General features: G+C 44.9%; 1 protein-coding gene across 1 annotated transcript in view; it reads right to left on the bottom strand.

The window, feature by feature from the left end:
• Positions 1 to 24085, bottom strand: part of SLC5A10 (solute carrier family 5 member 10) — a 611774-nt gene that overhangs the window by 482250 nt on the left and 105439 nt on the right. Inside the window, exon 5 of the mRNA XM_086940716.1 lies at positions 15933 to 16037. Within this exon, the coding sequence (XP_086796842.1) occupies positions 15933 to 16037 (105 nt within the window). The remainder of the gene's footprint in view (positions 1 to 15932; positions 16038 to 24085) is intronic.

Here is a 24085-nt window from a genome sequence, read left to right as displayed (position 1 = left end):
GATCCCATGAGGAACAGGGTCAAGACTGATTTGCATATGACTTGGTCTGAACTGGGTGGCGAAGTGAGCTCAAGAACAATGATGGATTTAACCCAGATCTAATAGTGACTGGGGATGAGTATCTGAAACGTTTCAGGGCTCCGTCCATCATTTCCTTGTGTTAATCTGGCAGAGCTTCCATCGTGATGTTTATCTTGTGAGAAACAGTCAATTCCACAACAGCTGAGCTTCTTCTGAGAGTGATTGGGAACTTGTCCCTCATTGCTTGGTTATGTAGAACATGGGTGTTGTATTGTCTGTTTTGACTAGGACTGATTGACCGGTTAGTCTGCGAAGGAATGCTTGCAGACCTAGATGCATGGCATAGAGCTCCAACAGAATAATGTGACGTTTCATTTCCGCATCGGACCATAAACCTCTGGTTGAGAGCCCTTGCATGTGAGCTCTCTATCCATGGAAGCATCCATTGTAAATACCATCTTGGTTGGTACAGGTAGGAAAGAAAATTTTCAAATGTGTTGGTAGCATCCACCATAGCAGTGCCTACATCAGCTTCCTTGTGACTTGTAGTGTATCTTCCCAGTTTTCGCCCTTTCCTGAAATGGAAAGGCGTTTCTCAGATGTGCGTCGATTAATGTACCCAAGAACCGGATCCTTGTTTGGGGTTCTAACGATAATTTCTCCCTATTTAATGTGCGGCCTAGTTTTCTTAAAAGGTTGCTGGAGGCCATTGTAGATCTTCTTGCCCCCTCTTTTGATGATTCTTTAATGAGCCAGTCGTCAAGGTATGGAAACACCTGATGACCTTCTCATTTGAGGAAGGCAGCTACTGGAGCAAGATATTTTGTAAATATTTGAGGTGCTTATTTGAGTCTAAAATGGAGCACCTTGAACTGGTAGTGTTTATCCTGCTACCAACAATTGAGGATATTTTCTATGTTTTTGATGAACAAGTATGTGGAAATATCCATCCTGAAGTTCCAAGAAGGTCATAAACTCTCCTTCTTGCATTAGCAGAAGAACCTCCTGTAGAGTAACCATCCCGAAAGACTGCTACTTCAAGAATTTGTTTAGCTGTCTGGGATCCAGGATTGGCCTTCATTGACCTGTATTCTTCTTGATAAGATAAAACCTGGCTAAACACCTTGATTCCTTTGTGACTTGGGGACAACCTCTAAAGCCCCTGAGTAAGAGCAGAAGAATTTCTCTTTGAAGTTCTTTGTAAATGGAGATTATATATTTTTTTAGATGGGCTTATAGAAGGTCTATGAATGAACCCCAGTGGATGACCAGAACAAGCAATCTGCCTCACCCATTGTCTGAAGTAATACTCTCCCCAGCTGGAGCAAAGTCTTCTCCCTCAATTGTAAATTAAGAGATGGACGGACGGGTAAAGGCAGAGTGTCAAGTTCTCTTTTGGTTATAATCGCTACATGATTGAGAGTCACCTATCTTTCTTCCCACCAATCTTCCATAGGACAGTTTCTGATTACAGTTGAAGAAGCATATTTGATCATATCCTGAAGGCCTTTGAGGATAGTATGATTATTGATTTATATACTGGTTAAATCCTCCTTTGAAATTTTGAGATCTTCTTGAACCACTAAAATTCGAAGATCCGTATCCATTTCAATACGACAGAAGGCCCAAAGCCTGATTAAAAGTTTCTGATTACAGTTGAAGGAGCATATTTGATCATATCCTGAAGGCCTTTGAGGATAGTATGATTATTGATTTATATACTGGTTAAATCCTCCTTTGAAATTTTGAGATCTTCTTGAACCACTAAAATTCGAAGATCCGTATCCATTTCAATACGACAGAAGGCCCAAAGCCGTGGCTGGGTTTATATCTGCTTTGAAGCCTTGAAGGGCGTCATCCACATGTTTCCCAAAAAAGTAACCCCATTAAAGGCCATATCTGAAATGTTTTATTGAACCTCAGGACGAAAGGCTGTGGACTTCAGTCAATCTTGTCTTCTTAAGACAGTACTCCGACAAGCTCCTGAAAACTTGTATTCAAGACATCCATTGCAACAATAATAATAAAAGAAGGGAGTTCTCCTTCTTTCAGGATAGCCCTTGCTGCTTCCTTTTTAAACTTCAGGAAATAGTTTTATTAATGGCTTGATATCATGCCACATCTGCCAATCATATCACCCAAGCATTGGCAGACTTGATAGAGGCTGCTGCCATAGTTTTGATTATTTTACCCAAATTATCTATACGCTTACTATCTCTGACAGGAGGACAAGAAGACGGCGTTATTGGATTTTTGGTTCTTCTTTGGGCCACTGAAGAGATAACAGAGTCTGGCTTAGTATGCCCGGTGAGGCATGCTGGAGCAGTATCAGGAGCTTTATTCTTCTTCTCTAGATGAGGTATCACAGCTGGAATCATGGCCGGAGTTTTAATTAGCTTAGACCTTCTGACCATACAAAATCCTAAATTGGTATTGCCCTTACAGATTTCTGTGGCTTTTCCTCAAAGTTGTAAAGAAAACATTGTTGCTCAATGGGTTTCATTGGTAAATCACACTTATTTTCCACTCTTACTATTAGAGAATTATATTTTTAAATGTCATTTGTTGAGTCTTGTGGAAAAAGAATGTCATCCAACGGAATATTTACATCCATGCAACATCATTTTGTCCTGCATCATCTTACGGAAGTTCACATTCTTCCTATTCTACATATGAAACCATAGAGTTATCTGTGTCAATATCATTCATGTCCTCAGATGTTGGGAAAACCAGTGATGTTTGTACCGCTCTAGGTGATGGCCCCTTAGGTCATGGAGAAGGCAATGATGATTGTTTTCTGGGTGGAGTGGTAGGCAAAGCATTATGTGGTGGTAGAGGACTTTTAACCAGTTGCTGCGATAATATTCTTGGGAATGTTTCCATCTTCTGTTGAAACTTAGTTAAGAAAGCCATAGGCACTTGAACTACACCCGGCTGCCTGTATTATTTAGGTGATCTATAATACCATGAAAGAGGAAGAATATAATCCTGCTGATAGCCATATTGTTTAGGTGATCTATAATACTGTGAAAGATGAGGAATATAATCCTGCTGATAGCCATATTTAGAATAACATTCATTTTCCTCCATGTTGCTTTCACAGTCTCGGACACATTTCACATTTAATTGAGTTGAACTATATGCAGGCGAGGCATAGTTGTCCTGATCAGACTGTAAAATCTGAGTTGGAAGCAATGATGGTGGCTTTGATGGTGAAAATGTTTCTGATTCTTTTAAAGCTGAGATCACTGTCAACTACACCGTCGATGGCACAATCTAGACCATCAGAGGAGTTGATGTTTACGGTGTGGTCACCATCAAAGCTGAATCAGTCACCGTTGTTTAGGGAATCGGCATTGACATTGAAGAGTCAGTCGTCGAAGGTACTTTAGCTGGAGATGGTCTCGTCATTGACGGAGTCCTCGTCGAAGTCAATGTCGACGACGCCTTCGACGGTCCTGTCATCTATGTTTCTGGAAATGGTATTTTAACTGATTTTTTCTTTTTCAAAGCATTTCTGATTTAGATACCGATTCCTTAGAGGAATGGTTCCCATGTTTAGTGGTAGCAGAGATGGTTGCAAGAGCTGTTCCAAACAAGTCCAATTCAGAATACTAAATAAGACTCCTTTTTGCCCTGTCTTCGTGGAAGTGCTTGAAGGAGCACTTTTCAAGGAATCTTCCCCTGAAGCAGGGACATCTTCTTTAGTAGGAAGAAAGTTCTCCTTAGCCATCAGATACAATGCCAACTTCCATTCTCTGTCCTTTATGGTTTTAGAAATAAAACTATCACAAATGGCATATTTAGACGCCTTAGGTCTTATAAGAAGGCAATAAATGCATTGAGACTGAGGATTATCAATGTAAATTTTCTTAAAACCACTAGAAGAACAAGACTTAAAAACTGATTTTGTTCTCTGTCAGTCATGGTGACATATGGATGTCAGATATAAAGATCTCCCTGGTCCAGAAATTAATAAAAAAATCCTTTAATCAACTCACAGTACTTTAGCTGAAGGTATGGCTGGTTCAAATCCAGGGCAGATCAGCAGTGTAACAGATTTTAAGGTTCAGTGACAGGTCAGAGCAGATCTCTGCCTGGCACTCCCTCACACATGATGAACAAGTATGTGGAAATATCCATCCTGAAGTTCCAAGAAGGTCATAAACTCTCCTTCTTGCATTAGCAGGAGGAGAAGTGTGGCTCAGGGGTTAGAGGCGGCAGACCCGGAAGCTGAGATCGGCCCTGGACCAGGGTTCAATTCCCCGCCTCGGCGGGTCTTGGGCTCAAAAATTCCACGGACTCGATAATTCTCGCTCCGGTGTCTTCTCGACTCACGGGTTCACACTCTGCGACTCTGGGCAATAGCTTGCTTAATCTCCACAACGGCCCCTCGCGGCGGGATGCCTGGCTTTCACCTTGTGGATACCCTGCCGGGGTTATCTCACAGGGGAATACCAGGACGGGTTCCCTAAGCAAGCGCCGGGAAACCCTTTGTGGGTAGCTGTGCGCTATAAGCTCAAATACAAAATACATTTACAGGAGAACCTCCCGTAGAGTAACCATCCAGAAAGACTGCTACTTCAAGAATTTGTTAAGCTGTCTGGGATCCAGGATTGGCCTTCATTGACCTGTATTCTTCTTGATCAGATAAAACCCGGAGAAAAAACCTTGATTCCTTTGTGACTTGGGGACAACCTCTAAAGCCCCTGAGTAAGAGCAGAAAAAATTCTCTTTGAAGTTCTTTGTAAATTGAGATGATATTTTTTCTTAGATGGGCTTACAGGAGGTCTATGAATTAACAAGTGGATGGATTGGCGGTAGGAGTAGGAGAATTTAAGCTTCCACCTTATTGGCTGAAATTTGAGTGCTTTAAAATGAGGTGGATGTGTTACTAAATGTGCAATGTTGTTTCAGGCCTATGGCAATAGTGTGATGCATACTATATGCTGTATATTCTACACTGTATATTGCTATTTTAATGTACAGGGATTAGCGGCCTGATGACAGGGGATGATTCAAGCATATTAATGTATAAAAGATCCAATGTTGGAGAACTTGGTCCTCCCCAGCCACGTAATTCCAGTGGCCCTGAGTAAAGGGCTAGTTGCAGCACATTTCAAAGTTATGGCAAGTGTTGGCATCTTTATTGTCCCTGCACAGTTGTTTGGGATCAGTTGCATTTCCAATCTGCGACACAGTGCCAAGCCCCTGAGCATCCGAGAGCCTCTGGGGGGCAAGTCATTCCAGAATTTGTCTGGTAATCGAGATATGAACCTCTACTATCACTTTTTCTTTTTTCTTCAGAACAAAGAACGACTTTTAATTGAGAATCCGTTCTGTGTGACTCATGGGACTTTCAGCAGAGCCCACCCTGGAAGACCATTTAACATCAGTCGTATTTTGATAAGAGCTAATGTCAGGCATTGATAAATTGAAGGTGTGGTCAGTGCCCCCAAACATCTAACCCCATTTCCCTCTGCAATGGCAGTCCCTCTTTTTGAGATGACAAGTCGAGGTGAGAATCTCTCACAAAGCTGGTTGCATATCAGCATGGCTGAGAATAGGGGGATGTGATACTGTGGAGGAGATGTGGACTGGTGGCTAGCATGGCTAACCTTTGAACTAGCGGACCAGGTTTGAGTCCCGGCCTTGGCTCAACATCCTGGGACACAAGGCAAATCACTCAATCTCTCTATCAATATGTTTAACATCTGGCTCTTTGGAAAAGTGCTCGAATGCCCTCAGGCCAGGATGGCACTGCAAAAAATTCCTTCAAGTCTGCATGCTGACCTGCCTTGCAGATCTTTCCTGGGAGGTGCCATCTCTTGCAACACAACGTACCAAGGGGTAGAGTCCCTAACCAGCTAGATTGGACCACTAATTATTCTAAACACAAACAGGATCCAGCTGTAATGTTTAACCCACTTCTTTTTGGAATCAAGGACAAGAAAATTAATTCATCTTGGCCCACGAATCTTTCATTATCATTTGAGCACATGATTTTCAACATGTCAAGAAAAGGAACCACTTAAACTTTTCTAAATCCATGATTTTCCTCACAGTCTTAGATCTTTATGCATGAAACACCAAACGTAAATATGCTTTACAGAAACATATTAGTGCATTTAAGAATGCCAGTCAATACATTTTGACATTGAACAGAGGTAACAATCACTGTCATTCTCTCTAATGTGAACCTCTATTTACTAATGTCTCTAGGGGGTTCCAAAGCTGATTGGTTATAGTGGGATCAGTGAAAGGTCATTGAGATTGCCCACAGGCCAGAGGATGCAATTTAAAGGCACTCCCAAGGGTATCCGTTGATGTGTTTCAAACCTCTTGTGGTTTTTGGGGTTCTCCTATGGACCCTGACTGGCTGGGATCAAGTATCTCCTGAACTTGCGTGCTGTTGTGAAATTAATTAAATTGTCCTTCAGGCGCACAGCTTCAAGGTTCATTCAACTGCTACTCAGCATTTCTTTGCAGTTCATTATGAAAGCGCGTGGTAGCAATCCCGGCTCTATCATGTATTTAATGTACAGGCTGTATCATGTATTTGTAAAATGTTTAAGTGGTCCCTTTTCATTACATGTTGAAACTCTTTCATATGTGTTGAAATGATAATGAAAGATATGTGATTAAATTCACGGGCCCAAGATGAATTAATTTTCATGTCATTGATTTAAGAAAGAAGCAGGTTAAAAATGACAGCTAGATCCTGTTAGTTCCTAGAATCTCTTGCAAGGCAAGCAACATGGCTGGTGTATCTGACGTACCTGAACGCCTTTAAAGGCAACGCTTATTATTAATTCCCAACACCCTTTTTAGGTACCGGAGAAGCGTGGCTCAATGGTTAGAGCAGCAGACCCTGATGCAGAGGTCTGGCCCGGGACCAGGGTTCAATTCCCGCCTCGGCGGCTCTTGGACTCAATCTCCCCGGACCTGATAATTCTCGCCTCGGTGCCTAGTCTAATCATGGGTCCCACTCTGTGATTCTGGGCAATAGCTTGCTTAATCTCCACAACGGCCCAAGCAGAACTGTGGATGCCTGGCTTCACTTTGGGGGTGCCCAGGAGTGGACATTTCACAGGAAAGCCAGGATGGGTTCCACAGCGGAATGAATACAGCGCTACGAGGCCTCTGGGTAGAAGTGCGCTATATAAATACTTTACATTTACTTAATTTAATACAGATCAGCTTCCTCCGTAGCTTTACAGCTAAAGAAATAGGTGGTTATGAGTTGCAGTGTCCATTGCCATTTATTCTGTCGATGTTTCCGCTCATAAGTTTCAATCATAGTGGGACGGGACTAAAGTGTTGGCATATGTGCACCAGCCCCACCATAAAATAAGTCTCTTCCACACCTCAACCATATTACACTCTGTCACCTCTTAACAGACATGAGTCCCAATGTAAGCTGGCTTGTGCAGTAGAACAAGTACGTAATTTGAGCCACTGGTTGCAGGTGGGCCCACCAGCACTCATTTTTGGGGCCCTGCACTTATTTTTACTCGTTAGACTTTGACCCAGAACAAGTGAGAGAAAAACAAACAAGGGGAAAGGAGGAAGAGAAAAACAGAGAAACAGCGACAAAGGGAGAAAAGAAGAACCCGCAAGAGTGAAATAAAGAGGCAGGGAGTGTCTGGTGGTGGATTAATGAGGAATGAAGTGGACTCAAGACTACGCAGACTTGGCATTCAGCACCCCAATGCTCGGTAGCGCTGGACACGAGTTTCTGAGCAAAACATTGGCCAGTCACTTATTCTTTTACAAATTAAGAAATGGGTACAACCCAGGCATAGTGGCGTGAGTACTCGCTATGCACATGCAGCTGCACAAAGATATTGGATTCTGGTTAAGGGTGCAACAAGGCAGACAACATTGACCCACAGTGGCGGCTCCTTCATTGGGAAGTAGGGGAGTCACCTCACTGCTTTCTCGCAGTGCGAGAAGGCAGAAACACAAAATGGTAAAACTACCATTTTATGTTTCTGCTTCTCACAATGCGAGAAAGCATAAGTGCCTGGTTGTGGGAGGGCGGGAGGGCGGTTCCGCTCGAGGGCAGGGGGGAGTGGCTTGCCCACTTTTGTGGGTACTGACTGTTTGGTCGGCCACAGGGCCGAACAAAGCAGTCATGCGCACTCCCCCTATTTCTCTATGTAGGCAGCATTATGCAGCCTAAATAGAGAAAATGGCCCAGCTGGGGCGCTCTTTGCTGTGCCTCACCAATCACAACGCTGCCATTGCAGCGTTGTAATTAAAGTAGGGGAGCAGGAGGAGGGAGGCTGCCTGAAACGCGTCAGGAGCTGAGGTGGTGGCGGGAGCCCGCTGCGCGGGGTGTGGAACTGGAGGAAGGTAAGTGTTTTTATTTTAGAAGTGAGAGAGAGAGAGAGCTGTTTCGGTGGGCGGCAGGCAATGCCGTCTTGTGAGTGTCTGTACCCTGTGATTGTAGTGGGTGCAGGTCAGATCTGGGGTGCACTGACAGACCTGTGTGGAGCACCCGGTACCGATAGTGCAAGGGACGGCTGGTTCCCACTTGGTCGCCATGAAGGATTTGTGACTCTGGGGTGCAGGATCGGGGGGACTGCAGGCCTGGTCTTGGCCGAGCCCTTTACCCCACATGTTGCACCGTACATCGCCCAAGGCCCACCCATGCACAGTCTGATAAGGTGCTTGAGAAGTAAGTGACTCCCGCTTGCGCGAGACTCGTTCGCGTGCCTGGGCCTCGGAGGCGCGTGCACAGCGCTCACCTTTCGCACACTTGTGAACTTTGCTTTCGTGCACTGTGAACCAGAACTCCTTTCACTTCCCGGTGCTGGCTTTGTAGTCAGCCAACTGCTACCTGTTTGACTTAGACGCAGCTGTAGTGGATGGGAGGACAGGCACAGAGATGAAGAGACAGCAGGTGAATAAATCCATTAATCAGATTTATGGGGGTTATTTGTGCGGCACTGGAATGTGTTTATGGCAGCGCTGGTATGCATGGGATGACGAAGATGGCGGGCATATATTATTTCACAAGACTGGCCTCAGTGTGTCAGGAGTGTGTTTGAAGGAACAGGTGTGTTTATGATTTCACACAAGCTGCTTGTGATGGGGCAATTAGGCTCAATCTGGGTCATTATCTTCTGGGGTGGGTTGTGATAGGGGAACTGTGCACTGGTACGTTTATGTGTGTGTGTGTATTCATGCCATTGTATAAACTGGGTGTTGTAGCACAAGTGATGTAGTGTGATTGAACAAGTGTGTTTATGTAAGTCTGAATTCACCTGTATATTTATAGTGCCAGTAGTGTTTACAGGATTGCACCTACCATCACTACAGTGCTTAGAAAGGGACATCTGTACACCAGTTTGTGCATGACATCACTTATAGATTACCCCCACCCCTGTGCGAACCCCCCTGCCCGTTTTGACCGCCACGACTGCATAAAGCCCTCTAATGCCCCTTGGCCCAGTTCGCGCTGTATAAATAATGCAAAAAAGGCCATTGACCTGCCTTTCAGGTTAGCACATTCTGTTGTCTTGCTCAAAAAGATAATTATATGTGAAGGGCTGCAAAGTGTTTGAAAATGATACCAATTGGTCACACTTACGTTTAATTTCACTTTGCATAGATCTTCACTCGTTTATTTACTTTGCATGTTTGTTGTCAGTTGTTGTCTCAGTCAAGATTTGCTAACTTACATACATTGATACAAAAGTTGTTTGGATTTCCAAAAATCTGCTACAACATAAACAGCTGCAGTGACCTATAGATTCCCTAAGCACTAGTGTCCAAGTAAATTCATCACCCTGTCACTCATGGTATTGTACATGTTAGCTTGTGGTTCTATCAGTGTGATTAAGAATAGTTGTGCTACTGTGGTACCAGTAAATTACAGTTTATTTTGTTGTTCATTTTAGTTCCATATTCCCAGAGCCTTCTAATTATGTGTCAAACTTCTATAAGGTTTCTTCACTCCCACAACTCTAAACAGTAGTATTGACTAAGCTGTTCTTCACACCTTCTGGTTTGCTTGAAAATGCACCATTTGCCCACTCTTTTTTCAAAATTTTCTCTGGGTGGAGAACGCCCCCCCCCCCAAAACCCTCCCTAGGTGGTTCAGGCTCGCTCGCTACGCTCAGTCACCCCAGTGAAGTATGACAATTGTTTTACGTGTCACCAATTTCGAAAGTTACCAGCCGCCACTGCTGACCCAGCTCTTAAATATGCATGAATAGAGCACACTCACAGAACTGGAAGAAGACTAGACTGCTTTATGCCTAGAAATGTACAAGATAATTTATACATAATCAGTTAAAGAGGGCTCAAAATGCCCATGGCAAAATAACATTTGTACAGATTGCATTCTGTTTATTTCACCAAATTTACAAATCTGGAGAAATAATTGGCAATGCCGTGCACAAATGGTATTTGCTTCCATTTTGCATGATTTATTATCCATAATGCACAAAGCTGCATATTAAGTTCCCACCGAGTAGGAGATGATCACAACTGCACCGGCACTTAATTGTGATCACCACACTTATGAAACTTTGCTATATGGTGATGTTGCTCATCTAATTTAGAGATGAGCAGAGCAATGGTTGTTTATGAATACAATATACATGAAAAAATACTAATATCTGCCTCCCCAGCCATACCTTTAGCTTTGGGGACCTGGAGTAATCTGAACTGCCGCACTTTCAGGCGAGAGAGGTGGTTAGTAGCTGTTTTGGTACCTTCATTAGCAGCGATGATGGGGCAATGGGTGGTACAAGCTACAGTAGCCTCCTGGTCTGGCACTTATTATTTGACACATGAAGCACTACACCTGCCCATAAAGAGGCAGGAGGAGTGCTCTTTGCACTCATCTCAGATTGGCCTTACACTAAACAGCATTTGCATTCGTTTCACTGCAAGCACACCACTTGTCCCAGATGTTCTAAAGGTCCGGCTGACATCATCCACATGTTTCATCAATGTGAGAAACTTGGATCAATTAAAAAGGAAATCGAGGCATTCTGGGAGGGGTTGTTAGATGTTAAAATAACCCTGTCCCCAACACTCATGATCATAGGATGTGAAAGTAAACTGAATTTAAATATCGAGACTGAAGCTTTAGTCTTTATCTCTACAGCCGTGCTTCGTATATTAATCTCAGCTGCCTGGAAAGATACTGAGGCCCCAACCTTCCAAATGTGGATGTCTAGATTCCTAGGAATACATAAGGTTGAGGCGGCCTTGTACGAACTTAAGGGTAAAAAAAACAAAAGAATTGGGGCTGAAGCTTTGGGCACCAGTGGCTGCTTGGCGGGAAAACAGAGTGTAGCGAGCTAATCCGGTCCTCAAAATGTTTTTAAAATATATGATATCGCATATAACTGGTTTATTAACATTTAAAGGAATCAATTTAATCAGATATTAATTTATGTATGCTGCCAAATCGTTCTCGGCATTACTTCTGCCCTTATAACAATGATTGATTGTATATTTTCTATTTTGTCTTCTTTCCCCTAATTATGTAAATTGGTTTTCATTGTGTTTCATGAATTCTTAATAAAAAATAAAAAATAAAAAAAGCAAGCACACCACTTAGATGTAAGTGAGCTGGACAGAGTACGGAGAGAGTAGAAGTCATGGCCATTGAGGAGAGCCAACCGACTGATACCTACTGAGACTCCTTGCCGTAGGACTCACTGCGATTAAACTAAATTATGCGTCAAGAAAAAACAGACTACACAGCTGAAGGTGGAATATTCTGTGGCAGTATTATTTTAGCTTTTTGGCATTTTAAGTATGTGTGGTGGAGCTAGCTGAAATGTGCTCATTTGAACTTTGCATTACTCACTAACTTGCGCACAAGTCATTACCCTGTCTGTTAGAGGGTACAGAATAGCGCCATCACACCAGGGCCCCAACAGGGGCAAAGATCTATCATTGTTCAGTGCTGTATAGAACCCCAACACTTGTCTCCTCCCTCCCACCCACCAAGAGAAACTCCAGGGTGGTGAAGGAAGCTCATATCTCTGAGTAGCCAATCTATACCTCATTGGCTGTTTGCGCTGATTTGGCAAACTGTAGGAACTGCCCCACTCCTACCCTGAACGTCTCATGCACCTCTTCGAATGTTATAAACTGGGGGGCTTATTTACAAGCACCTTGCACCACCGGTAAGTCGCTTTTTCCCATATTAAAAGTGACGCAATGGCAGCGCTGAATGAATGCCAGGCTTGCTCACTTCACTCGCTCACTCAGTGTTAGTGTCAGGAGATATTTTTTCTGACTACTCCCCTGACTGGGAAATATGATTGATGATGGACTGTAGGCCTCCTCCACTGCAACACTTTGCAGCCCCATTCACCCGACTCAATACATTATGAGTTTTAGAACCATTTGTATGTCTGAATTCAGGTGTCAAAGCATGGGGATAGTTCCATCACGGTGCAAGCCAATAGCTTGCGGATTTCCCTGGAATATGAGCTCAGAGCATTGTCAATTGTGTCCAGCTTCCAGAAACGATTAAAGCAACCTTTTCCAAGAATGCCTTCCTCACCTGAGATGACCCTCCCAAAATGCTGCTCCACTCGGGCAGTAATGCAGTGGACGTCGTTGGAAACTCCGTTGGGGGCCATCAGCGATGGCTCCTCCATGAGAGCGGAGGAGCGTCACCCTCCCACACACACACACTGCTGCAGAAAGAGTGAAAAATAAAATGGTAATACATTATTTTATAACTATTTTATTTTTTACTCTCTGCCGAACGGAGTGCAGGGGCGGGCCAGCGCGTGCATTGCTGCTGATTGGCGGCAATGAGGAGTGGCCCCTTCACTTTGAAGTGTGCATGTAGGTTTGGCCGGCTATCTTACTACAGCTTGCCCTACAAGTGCCATTCAACCCTCTCAACGCAGTTGTCTTAGACAGCTGTGTTGGAGAGCAGGCCCAGGCCTCCATTGCCTTTCGGAGCACTGAGGGCCGCCTGCCCCAGCCAATCCAGGTGCTTCACTCATGCTGCTTAACATTCTTAACAGCATGGGAGCAGTGTCTGGATTGCATAAGGTAATTGGCTGTGCGGTCTCACCTCACACCCGGAGGAGTCTGGAGCCAGGGACTGGACAGCTTCGAGAACGTGCCGCAGGATAAGGTAAGCAAGACTTTTATTTTTTCTTTCTTGCAATTTTTTTAAATGTAATGCGATTTTAAAATGTATGTATGTTTGTTTTAATATATGTAGCTCCCCACGGTTTTTTCATGTCACCAACTGCCACTGGGGGCTATCCCACCCTTCTAAAAATATTAGACCCATCTCTATCAAGGCATTCTCTTACTAGTCATGGTGGTCCCTGGGTCACCCAAGTTCTAGACAGGAGAGCATCACCAGTAAACCCCTTCTCCATCAATGTACAACCTATGGTCAGTTTACATTCAACCTACAATCTATGGGCCCAATTCACGGAACTAACTTAAGACAAAATACTAAACTTACTACTTTTGGTGTTCACAGAAGTTAGGATTTTGTCTTAAGACAGACTTAAAACAGACTTAAGTTAGGATTCTGTCTTAAGTCTGTCTTAAGACAAATTTAAGACAAAATCCTAACTTCTGAGAATAACAAAAGTAGTAAGTTTAGGATGTTATCTTAAGTTAGATCTGTGAATCGGGCCCTATATGTCCACCATAGCAAGCAAAATCGTAATGTTGACAACACAAGTGTGCGTCATTCATGTATGCATGGATTAGTTCTATATAAAAAATGAAGAATACCACAATAAAGACCAGGAAAATAACCACCCCATATAAAGCATCCATAACTACAAACACTTTAATTTGTATCCAGCTAGCCATAAACACGGTCACTGGAACCAAGCAGTATTTGAGGTCTAAATTATGCGGCAGTTTTGACTAAATTATGCAGCAAGGATAGGAAAATTATGCGACAGAATGCTGCATTAAACATGGAAGTATTATTTCGTTATTTGATTTTTCCACACCTATTAATTAATACTGGCAGGGCAAAGTTGCACCTCTTAATTACCGGTTTAACACCTGAATACACAAATCAGTAACTGAAAGGTGATCTCCTTTCCCTTGTAAAGGATCTACCACTGTTCGGAACTACATGTGGTGTTTTGTGTAGTAACTGATCCACTTGGACTAGAAACAAACGTGTTTTGTGGTAAAAACCTGAAAGCTATGCAGTAGACACTGGATGATGTGGCAAATGCTTCAAATCAACAATTGTGCAGAAAATGACTAAGGGGCAGATTTATGTCGGACTTGCGCCACGTTTAAGCCGCCGTTGCGTCACGCAGCGGCGGCGTAAACATGGCGCATCCCTGCGACCCATTTACAACGTGACGCACCTAGGCAGATGCGTCACGTTGTAAAGCCCTGCGCCAAATGTGGGCGTTCCGGCGCAGGGTGGGCGTTCCAGGGCAGGTGCGCCTCGCAAAAGTGCCTGCGTGAAATCTACAAGATTTCACGCAGGCACTTTTAGGCCAATGCTGCGTCAAAACCCTGCGCCTGCTTGAAGCAGGCGTAAGGCTTGACGCAGCATTGGACAGATAGGGCCCCCCAGAGCATTGCTGGAGCTGCGACGCAACTCCAGCAATGCGCCGCCTTTACGGCACAGATGCGTCACGCATGTGCCGTTTTTGCCGCACCATGGGTGGTGGAGCTGTGGCGCACAATAACTGGCGCATCGATGGGGATGCGCCAGTTATTGTAAATTTGCCCCTAAGAGTCTTGTAATTCTGCTAGCCCTGGCCATAAATAAGAACCCATACTCAGTGGCCTTAACTCTGACCCTCACCCGGGCCGCTGGAAATAGACGACAATGAAGAACCTTATTATGTATGTATTTAGGTATGCATGTATATGTATGTATGTAGTGTTTATATAAGACAAACCTAGCCGATAACAAGGGAGCACTGTGCAGGGTCAAACCGAGGGTTTTAACTAAATCATGCAGCAAGAAAAGGCAATTTTGTGCAATATAATGTGGTACAAATTATGGTAGTGTTATTTGACTATTTTGTCAGAGTAAAACATATTAACAGCGTCTGAACGAAAGTTTCAGATCCTCAGTCCTAAATTAACAGCTGACTAAAGGAAACAGCAACAAAAGGTAACAAGTTAACCTCTGAAAAGAGTCCCACTGCGCGACACCGCACATGGCACTATTTTTAGTAACTTTTTATCCAGACACTTTTTTTTGTGTAGTCCGCAAGATATGAACGGGAGGTAGAGGATTCTAATGCACATTTTAACCCATGCCCTTGCTGTAATTTGATAACGTATTGCCTGAATGTATTTTATGTTGTGAAGTAGTGTGGCTCACTGGTTAGAGGCGGCAGACCCGAGAGCAGAGGACGGCCCGGGACCAGGGTTCGATTCCCGGCGCGGCAGGTTTCTGGACCAGGGTCTGCGGACTCGATAATTCTTTCGCCTCAGTGGCCACTCTGATCAGCGATCACACTCGGCAACTCTGGGCATTAGCTTGCCTCATCTTCACTAACGGCCCCACCAGACCGCCGGGGATGCCTGGTCTCACCCTGGAGATACCCATTAAGGGACCATCTCTCAGGGAAGCCAGGAAGGGTTTCGCAGCCTTGGGACCCTACGGGTAAGTAGTGCGCTATATAAATGCCAATACATTTACATTTACATTTACATTTTGTTATTTCCTTTCTTCATCCAAGGATCGCCTCATGTTTATTGCATTTCTTCATCATGGTTTCGGCAATTTAACAACTTCCACAATTCAGTGCTTAAAGAGGCTCACTTATCTGAAATGTGACGTTGTAGTACAGTTGTCCTTCCGTCTTTATTTCTCCCTCTCTGCAAGTCAAGTAAGGAGCGATGGAAAGCTACACGTGCCCCTAAAAGTTCATTGTTATCCAACAGCACCTCCTAGTGGTACTTACTGATATCTTGGTGAAAACAGACAGGAGTAGTGAGAGAGCTGAGAGGTACATCTGGATTCTTTCGCCTCCAAATCTCCTCTGCAGATATTCCGGCATGGTGACGATCTAATAACCAGAAAGAAGGGGTGAATTAGGGTTCAAACAGTAATGACGACGATGCTCTCGTCTTCGAATCCCTTTGAATTTAGCCCCATGTCTCATTAAACTTAGAAACATCAAGGGTTGAACTTTTTAAACTTTCATTTGGTGGTGTTGTTTTATCATCTGTATGCGGTGTTGTTTCGTATTGTATAAAGTGTTCAAACAGTACATTATTAGATCATTAATGAATACGTGTAAAACACCTCTTGAATTCCACCAGCGTGGAAGATAGACAAAATGGTAAGAATAAAACAATTATTTATAGGGTTTCACTATCATGAACATTTGCATTAGAAAAGCTCGCTTCAAAATGGCGTCTCTCCTCCTTCCCACCCACCCCGGCTGTCTGCATTTGTGGTCATTCCCACGTGCCTCCACAAAAAATGCAGGGGCAGATTTACAATAACTGGCGCATCCCCAAGGATGCGCCAGTTTTTGTGCGCCGCAGCTCCGCCACCCATGGTGCGCAGCATTTACAATGCGGCGCACCATGGGGCAAAAAAGGCACAGATGCGTGACACATCTGTGCCGTAAAAGTGGCGCATTGCTGGAGTTGCGTCGCAAGCGCGACGCAGCTCCAGCAATGCTCTGGGGGGCCCTATCTATCCACTGCTGCGTCAAGCCTTACGCCTGCTTCAAGCAGGCGCAGGGTTTTGACGCAGCATTGGATTAAAAGTGACTGAGTGAAATCTTGTAGATTTCACTCAGCCACTTTTAGGAGGCGTTCCTGCGCAGGAACGCCCCCCCCTGTGCCGGAACGCCTCCTTATGGCGCAGGGCTTTACAACGTGACGCATCTCCCAGATGCGTCACTTTGTAAATCCCCCGCACTATGGTGAATCTTTTGCGCCGCCGCTGTGTCACAAAAGTGACGCAATGGCGGCGTAAAAGAGACGCAAGGGGCTTGTAAATCTGCCCCGCAGTTTTTAATTCTTTAAAAGCAGGTAATCCAACCTAGGTCAAGGAGTGCTGGAATCATGCCAGAATTTCAGGATACTCACGAATGATAAATTTACATACAATAGGCCCGCTTCACAAAGGTAATTCACACTTTTTTAGGAAGGTTACACTTGTGAGTAAGTTTACTACTTTTCGATATTCACAAACTTAGAGTGTAAGTAACTAAACAAATACAACAGTGATAAGTACAACAGTATACATGGTCCATCACTGGTACTGCAACACTCTCCCATAGAAAATAATGGAGGAAGGGACGTACAATAAAAACCTATAGAAAATAATGGCAAATTAAATTATTTAAAATAGTTCAAAATATGAATTAAAATAATGTTAAAATATATAAACATTGCACATACTTATGATCTAATTATAACATATTTTGATAACCTATTTTGAATTTAAATGATAAAGTAACAATACTGTTTATTTATTTTTAATATTAATTCCATGTATCACTATTAATAATTATTAATGCAAATTAAAAGTTATTTTTTAAAGGTGGGAATACATTTTTTATTTTAAACTTCAGAACCATAAATTTAATTTACTTCATTATATTTCCATTAATTAAAGTTCTAATTCAAAACGAATTTAATAGCAGTGTAGCATTTTTTCAATTTTCAATTTCAAATGAATTTATATGAATATTTAACATAAAAAATGTTTAATATTTATTTTCAACTGAAATACATTTTGAAATGTTTCCACATACTTTTCCAAAGGGAGGCTCCACAGTTGGGTGGAGATCTCCGTCTGGTAAAGTGAATAGAAAAATAAAAAGATTTGCTCTGCACTAGATGCACTCAAGGAATGTGCAACACAGCGCAGACTGGCCCTGTGTGTCCCTTTACATAATAAAGTATCCCAAAAAAGTGGTGGATGAATGCTTGAATTCATCTCCACTGGTAATTACTCCGAACCTCAAACCAGTCCATCGTTATTTTGCACACCATGCCACCTCAATTGGGGCCCAGTCAATGGAACCAGTCGAGCACGAACTGCCAGGACATGTCTTCCCTGCACCAGAATGCATGCAATCCCATTGTAGCAGGGTGAAGACTGATCAGCAAATGGCTGGGTTTAAACTGACGTGGCATAGTGTGCAAAATAACAATGGACTGGGATTTGGTCCCAGGTAATTATCAGTGGCTGAGTATAATTAAGCATTCCAGATATTATTTTTGTATACTTCAGTGTGACGTCACTCAGAGGGATGGATATACACTGGAACCAAGCTATACCTTGCTGATAAACCCTAAAAAGTGCGAAACCAGTCCTTGGTTGCTTGTGTTCCAGTTCAGAAAGGACCTGGCCCGGCAGTTCAGGCTGGACTGTTCCCATTGGAGCAGGGTCAAGGCTGGTTTATATATGGCAGGGTCCAAAATGAAGTGGCAACGATGGACTGTGATGCGGCCCCAAGAAATCACCAGTGGCTGAGGTTAATTCAAGCATTCCCACCATCACTGCTTGTATACTTCACCTTTACATAATAAGGTGCTGGGCCTCATGAGTGCAAACCACAGCCTAGCTTTAACCCCTCCCCTGCTGATGACGGAACCGCTCCGTCATCAGCTACGGTTGGGCTGTGCTGATGACGGAGCGGTTCCGTCATGGCCCGGCCACCGCGCCTGCGCGGCGCTGATTTCGCGCCTGCGCGGCAGTTGTATTGAGCGGGGCGGGTCATGACGGTTCTGTCACCAGCATGCGGCCGGCGCGCGGCCGCCCCGCCCCGTTATCGCTGCGGCAGAATAGCCGCCGCAGCGAAAGGGTTAAAATATGACTCTAATCACATTTTCTCTGCTTGTTTGAAAGTTAAAGTTGGATATTCCTTCTTGGAAAAGTGTGTAAGGTAAGCTTTGGTGTTCTGAATGTGGAGTGAAATCCTTTTACAAGGGGATTCTGTGGGATTGTTACTGCCAAATGGCCCTACAACATTTAGGGGACTTGTAGTTTCACATTATAAATACAAATATCCTTGAATTCAAAGAGCTATAGGCAAAAATCCAGGACTGGCTAAAGATGGCATACATAAAATGTGGCTACTTGGCGAACGTCAAGGGTATTTTCAGTTTATTAGCATAACGAATGTGTGCTGTTTTTTTCAGAAAATTACATTGAATGTGTTGTTTCATCTCTTTCACTTGTCACCTCTTCATGCTTCAGTTATCGCAAAGAATGTGAACTGTTTCACACAGACGAACTCAAACAGGGAAATACGCGCTTTATGAACACCTTTTGAGATGTCTGTCTTTGGCTTACAAAGCCCACTTCAGAGCATAGACCATGTTAAGCAGTTTTAAGTTTGGTATATTAACCGATGAAGGAATTACAATTTGGAGCCCGTTAACGTCTTGTGGTTTTTTAAATATACATGTTAAAAATATTACGGAAAAATATGAGAGGCCACTTTTAGAAATTATTTAAATTAAGCAGCAGAAGGGTTTGGTGTTTAAGCTGTAGCTGGCTCACACCTCTCACATACAAAGTTATCTTAAATTACTGTATGTTACCAGTTGCAAGCTTCACACTGTGGGGGACTACAACTACCAGTAATCCCAGGACCCTAGGAGGCGGCCCAGATCATCTCACCAGCTGTTGCACTTTAAGCGCTATAAAGAGTGTCTCCCTCTCCGCGGCACAGGCCGCGCCCAGACAAAGCCACGGCCAAGGGCGGGTCCATCCTGCGCCCGTCAACGCCAGGAAGAGGCAGGGCCACTCCCCTTGTTTTGGTTTTCTCCTCGGGCCTGTTGCCAGCACGTAGTTGGGCCAATCTCCTGGCTGATCAAGGTATTGGGTGAACTGTGTTCTGGCTGTTAAGGCTGATTATCTTCCTGGTGTGTGGTTGATAACCTGACTGCTCCATTGGGCTGACTCCTGGTAGGCGGCAACGGTGGCAGTGACCAGCTAACAGTTATCGCTCCATCCAGGATCGCTTGGTTAGTGCCTGCACCAAAGTACTGTTATATTTCCGACTGTTGACTTGTTAGGGTGGACTAGTTGGCTGCACTCGAGGACGAGCGGGGGAGGCGGATTGTATTTCTGTGGAATTTGATCTGGTTTGGCCCATTTGGAGCAGGGTTCCTGGGGGTACTGTTAGTGTTTGTGGTCTGTAATTAGGAGGGTATATACTGTTTTAGCAGTTCACTCATAGGGGAGAGGAAAACTCCTGCGGTTAAGGTACCATCGCTGCCGCCCCCGGCAACGCATATTACGAACATTGAAGGATTTCAAACTTGGGAAGTATCAGTGGTGTCTGAAGAAAATTGAGTTCGCGGAAAGGAGGTTATCGTTATCTAGGGGCAGCCCATCTCAGTTTCCACTTGGTTATCCCTCAGAGGTCTTCATGAGGAGGGAAGGGACGTGTGCCAAGGGGGACTGGGGTGTGGAGAGGGAGTCAGAGGGGTCTCGGAGGGGCCGTCCCTGGAAGCCAGGAGGTTGTCATCTGGTGGGGCCACAGGGGTTCCTACCTCTGATTAAATCTCCGCACGCAACATGAGTCCGAGCTGTAAACAAAGGAAACGGGGGGTACATGAAGAGGCAGGGAGCCCCGGCTCCACGCAGCCTCCCTGTTCGACTCCAATTTACATCGACATGGAGAGGTGAACCCATTTAGTAAGGATCTAATCTCTGAGCTCAAAGCAGTCTTAAATGGCAAACGTGAACCAATCCTGTCTAGGCTAAATGTCATCAAGATCAAAGTGGGCAAAATTCTGGTTCAACCTAATGAAGACACTGACATGCAGACAAGGCAGTCTATTCCCCTTGAGCTCTTGTTTCTGCGGCTCATGCTGCGTTGGGAAGTACCACCTCTGCTCATGGTGTATCTGGGAATACAGCTTGTTCCATCAGGCCCAGGAGGGATCCTAAAGACTTCCCCAGGGCCTCCCTGACCCTCATAAGTCAGGATAGCTTGACTCCAGTGGCATGGAGAGCATGGGGCCCATGTCTGGTCATTCCCTTCCCACTAAGTGGCAAATGCAAAAAGAACAATTGATGGACAGAATGCAGAACAATTTCACACATTCCCCCCAGTGCAGAGATCTGGGACTAAATCCATAATTTTTTTGCTCCCCATGCCATTCCAGTTTGAACTCAACCATATGTGAAACCAGTACCAGGATGCTTGTTTCCGGTCCTGGGAGGACCTGGCTTGGGCAGTTTGGGCTGGACTGTTCCCATGAGGCACAAAGACAAGACTGATTTGCATATGGCTGGGTCTAAACTGAGGTGAAATGGTGAGCAAAAGAACGATGGATTGAAACCAAATCTTTAGACTGAGGTTGAATGTTAGATGATGGAGGGAATGCAGAGCAAATCAGAGTGTCTTTTGCTTTCTCCCCCTTAGGCTACGGTTATGCCCAGACATGGGTCCCATACTCTCCATGCCACTGGAGTCAAGCTAACCTGGCTGATGAGGGGTTAAACCCCGAAAACGGTCCTAGGATGCTCGTTTCGAGTCCAGGGGGACCTGGCCTGGCAGATCGGGCTGGATTGTTCCCATTGGGCGCATGGTCAAGACTGATTTGCATATCGCTGGGTTCTACCTGGAATGGCATGGGGAGCAAGAAAAATTATGGATTTAGGCCCAGATCTCTGTACTGGGATGAATGTAGGACATTCTTCTGCATTCTGTCCATCAGTTGTTCTTTTGGTGTTTGTCACCCTGAGTGGTCCGGGTATGCCCAGACGTAGGTCCTGTGCTCCCCATGCCACTGGAGTCAAGCTATCCTGGCTGTTGAGGGGTGAAATCCTGAAACCTGTCCTAGGATGCTTGTTTCCAGTCCAGGGAGGACCTGGCCTGGTAGTTCGGGCTGGACTGTTCCCATTGGGTGCAGGGTCAAGACTGATTTGCGTATGGCTGGGTTCTAGCTGGAATGGCATGGGGAGCAAAAACAATTATGGATTTAGGCCCAGATCTCTGTATTGGGGTGAATGTATGACATTGTTCTGCATTCTGTCCAACAATTGTTGCTACGGTTATGCCCAGACATGGGTCCCATACTCTCCATGCCACTGGAGTCAAGCTATCCTGGCTGATATGGTGTGAAACCCTGACATTGGTCCTAGGATGCTTGTTTTCAGCCAGGGAGGACCTGCCCTGGCAATTCCGGCTAGACTGTTCCTATTGGGTGCAGGGTCAAGACTGATTTGCATATTGCTGGGTTCAAACTTGAATGACAAGGGGAGCAAAAGAACGAAGGAAGAAGGCCCAGATCTCTGTACTGGGGTGAATGTATGACATTATTCTGCATTCTGTCCGTCAATTGTTCTTTTTGCGTTTGTCGCCCCGAGTTGGATGGGTATTTCCAGGTGTAGGTCCTGTGCTCTCCATGCCACTGGAGTCAAGCCATCCTGGCTCATGCGGATTGAAACACTGAAACCTGTCCTAGGATGCTTGTTTCCAGTCCAGGGAGGACCTGGCCTGGCAGATCAGGCTGGACTGTTCCCTTTCGGTGCAGGGACAAGACCGATTTGAATTTGGCTGGGTTCAAACTGGAATGGCATGGAAAGCAAAAAACGATGGATGTAGGCCCAGATCTCTGTACTGAGGTGAATGTATGACATTGCTCTGCATTCTGTCCATCAATTTGTTTTGCGTTTGTCACCTCGAATGGGACGGATGTGCCCAGACATGGGTCCTGTGTTCTGCATGATACTGGAATCAAGCTATCCCCGCTGATATGGGGTGCAACCCTGACACTGGTGCTAGGATACTTGTTTTCAGTCCAGGGATGACCTGCCCTGGCAGTTCAGGATGGACTGTTTCTGTTGGGCACAGGGTCAATACTGATTTGCATATGGCTGGGTTCAAACTGGAATGGCATGGGGAGCAAAGAAAATATGGATTTAGGCCCACATCTCTATACTGGGGTAAATGTAGGACATTCTTCTGCATTCTGTGCATCAATTGTTCTTTTTGCGTTTGTCACCCCGAGTGGTCCGGGTATGCCCAGACGTAGGTCCTGTGCTCCCCATGCCACTGGAGTCAAGCTATCCTGGCTGGTGAGGGGTGACATTCTGAAACCTGTCCTAGGATGCTTGTTTCCAGTCCAGGGAGGACCTGGCCTGGTAGCTTGGGCTGGACTGTTCCCATTGGGTGCAGGGTCAAGACTGATTTGCATATTGCTGGGTTCTACCTGGAATGGCATGGGTAGCACAAACAATTATGGATTTAGGCCCAGATCTCTGTATTGGGGTGAATGTATGACATTGTTCTGTATTCTGTCCTACAATTGGTCTTTTGCGTTTGTCACCTCGAATGGAACGGGTGTGCCCGGGCATGGGTCCTGTGTTATCCATGATACTGGAGTCAAGCTACCCTGGCTGATGAGAGGTGAAACTTGTCTACAGTCCAGGGAGGACCTGCCTTGGCAGTTCAAGCCGGACTGTTCCTATCGGGTGCAGCGTCAAGACTGATTTGCATATGGCTGGGTTCAATCTCGAATGACACGGGGAGCAAACAAACAATGGATTTAGGCCCAGATCTCTGTACTGGTGTGAATGTAGGACATTCTTCTGCATTCTGTCCGTCAATTTTTCTTTTTGCGTTTGTCGCCCGAGTGGGACGGGTATGCCCAGACGTAGGTCCCGTGCTCGCCATGCCACTGGATTCAAGCTATCCTGGCTAATGAGGAGTGAATCCCCTGAAACCTGTCCTAGGATGTTTGTTTCCAGTCCAGGGAGGACCTGGCCTGGCAGTTCGGGCTGGACTGTTCCCATTGGGCGCAGGGCCAAGACTAATTTGTATTTGGCTGGGTTCAAACTGGAATGGCATGGGAATCAAAGAAACGATGGAAGTAGGCCCAGATCTCTGTACTGCGGTGAATGTAGGACATTGTTCTGCATTCTGTCCATCAATAGTTTTTATTTGCGTTTGTAACCTCGAATGGGACGGGTGTGCCCAGACGATACTGGAGTCAAACTATCCTGGCTGATGAGAGGTGAAACTTGCCTACAGTCCAGGGAGGACCTGCCCTGGCAGTTCAGGCCGGACTGTTCCCATTGGGCGCAGAGCCAAGACTGATTTGTATTTGGCTGGGTTCAATCTGGAAT

This window comes from Lissotriton vulgaris, chromosome 10, assembly GCF_964263255.1.
Source record: "Lissotriton vulgaris chromosome 10, aLisVul1.2, whole genome shotgun sequence".
In the NCBI taxonomy this organism is placed as follows: domain Eukaryota; kingdom Metazoa; phylum Chordata; class Amphibia; order Caudata; family Salamandridae; genus Lissotriton; species Lissotriton vulgaris.
Note: the sequence above shows the minus strand (reverse complement) of the source record. Positions and strands in the feature narration are given on the sequence as shown.